Source organism: Castanea sativa, chromosome 5 (genome assembly GCF_040712315.1).
Source record: "Castanea sativa cultivar Marrone di Chiusa Pesio chromosome 5, ASM4071231v1".
NCBI classification, from domain to species: domain Eukaryota; kingdom Viridiplantae; phylum Streptophyta; class Magnoliopsida; order Fagales; family Fagaceae; genus Castanea; species Castanea sativa.
This window is the reverse complement of record NC_134017.1, coordinates 77,957,059-77,963,058: the sequence shown is the minus strand read 5'-3', so window position 1 is coordinate 77,963,058 and position 6,000 is coordinate 77,957,059. Positions and strand designations below refer to the sequence as shown.

General features: G+C 30.2%; 1 protein-coding gene across 1 annotated transcript; it reads right to left on the bottom strand.

The window, feature by feature from the left end:
• Window positions 1-378: 378 nt before the first annotated feature.
• LOC142635862 (LOB domain-containing protein 24-like) lies at window positions 379-1,944 on the bottom strand. Its single transcript, XM_075809924.1, has 2 exons — window positions 1,789-1,944; window positions 379-735 (listed from the first exon to the last, which is right to left on the bottom strand). Exons 1-2 carry the CDS (start codon window positions 1,942-1,944, stop codon window positions 379-381), a joined length of 513 nt encoding a protein of 170 aa, XP_075666039.1.
• Between the last annotated feature and the right edge of the window lie 4,056 nt (window positions 1,945-6,000).

Genomic DNA, 6,000 nt, shown 5'->3' with positions numbered 1-6,000 from the left:
GTAGACTTAGGCTACAATCAATTTTGTAACTAAAATTTTTTCATTTAGATTTTATTTAATCAAAATCTTGGACTAATTCATTGTCAACAAATTGTTGAAAAAGTGTTTTATATAATATTCACACCGCATTCTAATCATTGTGCACACTATATGTGATTTAAGATCGATAAATATAGTCATATTTATATTTTATTTTATTTACGTATAAAAAAAATCTAAAAATGAGAACACAAAATATAAGAAGAAAACAAATAATACAAAAGAGAGAGTTCAAGTAATTAATTAGTACCACCTCAATGACATAATACATAAACATCTAAATCATCTGTAAATAATATCCATAACATAACTCGTGGATAAACTAAACTTACAGTTTGCTCAAAATTCAAAGCCACAAAAGGTACTGGAATAGTTGTAGTCTCCAAATAGCTGTTGATTTACGTTGGAGAAAGGATCTTGTTGACTTGAACTGAGCCATGAAGGCTGATCTTCACCTTCTTGGGCAACAGCATGAATCATTTGAAGCTGCTGCATTTGCTGTTGTTGTAGTTGTTGTTGTGCATTATGAAAGGCTATTTCACCGTTTGTCTTCACTAGCTCAGACTGAGCCTCAATTATTTTTTCTTGGAGTTGAGAAATTATCCGAACACTTCCATAGACTGGGTCTTCAACACGTGAACTTGCTTCAAAAGACATGCAATCAGCTGCCATAGGTCGTAAATGCACCGGAAGTTGCTGCAATGCCAAATGATGAAAAAAAAATTGAAACCAGCTTTCTTGCTTTGTTTTTGTTTTTGGGTAAATAAACTAGAGAGATGAACATAAGGGACTAAATTTTGAAGTAATAAAGATAAGTAGCTTAGTTAAAAACGTACTAATAATCAATTTCAAAGTAAAATAATTTTGGGATTCTTTTTTGTCAAATGAAAATCATTAATTACTCAGGCAACTTAATTTGACAAAGAATCTATTTCAAATGATGGTGCTTTCATTCTTTTTTGTGACAGGTATTAAAATTAAACTTGATAAAAGTTGACAAAGAGTCTATATATGGAAAATATCAAACGGCTTCAAGAGTAATAAAAAAACATTTCCATTAGGAGTACAGTCAATTAAATTAGTTGCTCAAATAACTAAATTCTAAAAGAATAATGCAGATTTTGTTAAAAATGGAAATTGAGATAAATTTAAATATTTTTGTTCTAGTCAACTTCATTAGTAATATTCACTTACTCGAAACACTCATAAAATTTTCTCAAGTGTTGTTTCAAGAAAACTTAGGAGGAAAAGGTACTAAACAAATTTGATGTTAACATAAAATGATGAACTCAAAGCTTACAATGATAGGAAAAAAAGAGTAAAACATGTTCAAATTCATATTGAACAAAGTAAGAACTGAAGAACAACACTAACAATAGTTGATAATAGTACAAAACATATCATCTTGAAACAAGTGTTGTTTCAAGAAAACTTAGAAGGAAAGATGATATGTTTTCTACAAAAAAAAAAAAAACCAGCGTCAATTATTATCTTCTTTCTCTATATTTACCAATCAAAGATGAATTAGAGAAAGAATCCATTAAGAAACATCTTAATGAGATCATGAACACCATCTATGTGATTATTTCAATAAGATAGAAAGATTTTTGGTGGATGACAAACAAGTTGAAATATTAATCCCTCCTCTATATATGCATATGAAATAATATATATTATACCTTTATGTTAACTAATTAATAAATGAAAAATATGTTACTACTTACAAGCTAGTAACATATTTGGTCATACCTCTAGCATTTTGGTAATGTTGCTAGCACCAAAGATTTTGTGAACACAAGCGAATCTTTGTGGATTGGTTGGAGGAAAATATGGTGCAAGAACACAATCTTTAGTGCATCTCCTTCTCAAAGATTTGCAAGCTGCACATCTAGTTGAATGGGACATTGTCAGATTTTCAAGAATCTACTCAAAGTTTTTCTTTCAAAACTTATTCTAAAGAAGAGATTTGGTTTCTATATATATATATATATAATGGTGACAAGTTTATGGCTGAGGGGTTTGTCTTACCTTCAGTACTTTTTTATCTAATGGTCTTATTTTGTTTTAATGAGAAACTGTCACATCACTCACTAACTAAATAAAAGATAGAGATTAAAACAACAATAATTACGTACAGAACAAATAAAAGGTCAAACACTACTCAAAAACAAAAATTCTATCCCACACAATTTCCTTATGAAACAAAAGGTAAAAAGAGAATAATATAGTTTCTATTAAAGTAGGGCTGGCCAAATTCAAATAAGTATTTTGTGTGTGTGTGTGTGTGTTTTTATTATTGAAAGAAGGCATTTGTGTATTTAAACATCACTTTAAATGATATTTATTTATTAACCATCAATTTAGTTAATGTTTTGTTTATAAATTTTAAAAAATGAAATAAAATTCATTATTCTTACTTTTTTATATGGACTGAAGAATTTAAATGATGGTAGAGTAGAAATACTACAAATTTTATTACATAGACCTTACAATCTGACGTGCCACAAATTAGAATAAATTAATTTAAACATTGATTTATTATATTGTTTAAGCGGCACTAGTCTATTCTTGCCAAATAAGTTGCATGTATTATGTAGTAAAATTTGTAGTAACTTTAATATTTTTCATTTACTTAATGGTGATTTGGTTGGATTATTATTATTATTATTAATAAATGGGTTGAGTTCAAATTACACCCGATGTAACTTTAAACAATATTACATCACTCGATATTTTTTAACTGAATGTGAATTTTAACAAATTAACTGTTGGATTACATTATCTTCATGCATTCTCCATACTTGCAAAATTTCAAGATGATTAAATATCAATAGTCATATTATCAATCAATTATTTAAATTCATATTTTTGTAGTTTAAAATAATGAATAGAATATAAGTTTATAGATCGAATGATAAATAACAATTGATTGGTATGAATATTGGTATATGCACGTTAAAAACATATAGAACATATAATCTAACGGTAGAATTTTTAAAATATAAATTCAATAATAAGTTATTGGGAGGTGTAACGTTACTTAGAGTTACACTAAATGTATTACACCAAATGTAACATTACTTAAAGTTATACTAGATATAACATTGTTTAGGGAAAACATTAAAGCTACTATACATTTTACTACAAAAACTTGAAAAATGATGTGAAAAAGAATGTGATTGGTAACACTTCAACAACATAATATTTTAATATTTGAATTACTTCTTATAATTGGTCAACAAAAATTTGTAAGGCCTATATAATAAAATGTAGTAATTCTAGCATCAACCAAAATTTTGAGTTTATTGCAACAACAAAAAATTTGTTGCAATAGGGCTTTATTCTTGTAGTGATTACTTAATAAATGAATTAATGTTTGAAATGTGTTTTGATGATTGTGACACATAAGTTTGTTATCTAGTATGTATTACTATTCTAATTAAAAGTGGAGGGGAAAAAAGTTCACTTTTTGGATCCCATATTTTGAGGCATTTCTCTAGAATGAGAGGTGATATTATATGTATATGATACATGTATCTACTATTTCACATGGAGATGGACCCTACATTTGTGGGATCAACCCATGTGAGAGGGTGAATTAATATATACATGAGAAACACGATATATTTTCTCCTAATAAGGGGCCCTATATCAGAGCCTAGGTCTACGCAATTTTTGTTGCATGTGGCGGGTGATTGTGTGCATGCTTAAGCTATAATTAAAGGACTGCAAGGGCTGATCAATTGGCTTTATACAGGTGAAGAGATTTTTGAACAAAAAAAAAATATTCGGTCAAAAACTTTGCATGCATTTGCATGCGCATGGCGACCACTTCTATCATATCTGTCTTTTTCACTTTTAACTAAGGTAAATAAACAATTGCTTTGTTGAGACCTGAGTAGTTTAATTTTTTATTGCATCTTTACTTAATTAATGAGCATTACAAGTTAAGCTTTTTTTAATTATATATATATATATAAAAGAAAATTTCAGTTCATGATCTTTTAGTTCAAAATACATTTTGCACGTTAATTTTTTTTATTACAATAAATTTTGGGTGCCTGATCTTTTAGTTTAAAATACATTGGTTTAGTTGGTTCAAGTTAATTCAATTGCTAAAGTTTTTTTGGTATTGATTCAAAAATTTGTGTTCAAGTATTGCCCACACCAAAAAGATACCAATTGATGTATTAAAACAATACTAAGGAGTTAAGTACTTTACATGTATTTCGGCATATTTATCTCTATCACTTTAAGAAAAGTAAATAAATAGCTGCTATGCTTTGCTGAGTGATCTAATCTTTTCCTCACTTCTTACTTAATGTGTGTTATAAATTAAATTTTATTTTAATTTGGGTGCTTGATCTTTTATTTCAAATTACATAAAGTTTAGTTGGTTAAAGTTAATAACACAACTGCTAAAGTATTTTAGTGTCAAATGAGAGATATGTGTTTGAGTATCACCTACACCAAAAAGAAATTAATTAATATCTTGATCTGATGGTAAAACATGATCATGGAGCAAGATGTTATAGATTTTCAATCCTAACTTACCTTATTTATTAAAAAAAAAAAAATCTTTCATTTCACTAATCAATGTGATTGCAAATCATTCATGTTCGAACTATGTTTGAGTCTTACTTAGAACATCAATTAGGAAACAATAAGTAAAATGAATGTACATGTGTTTTATAACATGGTTGAGATGCATTTTGAGATTCGTTGTATTATTGTTTTATGTGAAAATATGGGCATGTGTCTCATCATCTTATGAACGATTCACTATTTATTAACTTAATTTTCAAAGCTGTTAATGATTTACACTTAAAAACAATACTAGGAGGTTTACCCTCAAAACTATGTTCTTCAATACTTAGCAAAAAAAAAAAAAGACCCCAGTAGGAAACATTGCTGTTGTCTATCTAGGTCTTGTATTGAGTTGTCCCACTGAACTGAACCGTTGCCTGCAAAGCAGCAAAGGTTGTAAAGCTTTATTGTTGCCATTGAATACTTTTTTTTACTGCTCTTTTAATTTGACGGTTTGATGTATAGGCATTTGGATCAAAACTATGGGAAGGATGAAGGGATTTTTGCTACTTTGCAATGCAAGAAATATTACTTTTTTTACATTGCCAATTGATTATTATTATAGAATACTAATTTAAAATTTAAAATTTTTTTGAAATCCAAAACGAAAAAGAAAAAGAAATTACTGCATCCAAAAATGATAATTATAATAAATGAGAACGTTGTCTGTGGAGATCGAACCCATAACCACATGGTTAAAAGCCATGCGCTCTACCACTGAGCAAAGCAGATTTGTTATTTGATGATGCCGAAGAAATCACCAGTAAGCTGCGAGTACTCCTCCGATTGAAGCGACACCTGCGAAGAGAAAGTAGGTGATCGATAGAGAGCACCGGTGTGGTGCCGGCCAAAGACCCTCCGACGATCAAGTTAGAGTCTTTAAAACAACCCTAGAATGCCAGAGTTGAGGTAATAGTGCGTACCTTTGGGTCATGAGGGTCTTGGGGTATATATAGTGGTATGTGGCCGAAATATGCGCCTTGGTGAAGAAGTACTTTCCTTTTAAAAGAGTAATTCGCGGATCTTTGCCTATTGTATTGAGCCCTTTCCTTATAGGAATCTTCTTGACTAAAGTCGAACGTGTAGCGCAAGAACTTTCCTTATATTCACATAAGCAGAAGTCAAGATAGGCTAAAAATGAAAGTTGGATTACTCCTTCAGCCTTCATCTGCCAAGGTCGTCAGCCCACGTGTACCTCCTATACTGTCGTCAGCTTACGTACGCCAACGTGATCCGTCAGCCAAGGATGTTAGCCAAAGACCTTACAGCCAAGGTCGTCACCCCTGACTCGTCAACGTGATCCGTCAACTTAACGTTGCTGCGTAAGGGGCATGGCTATGAATGCTAAAAAGGTGGCATCCTAATGAACCGGGC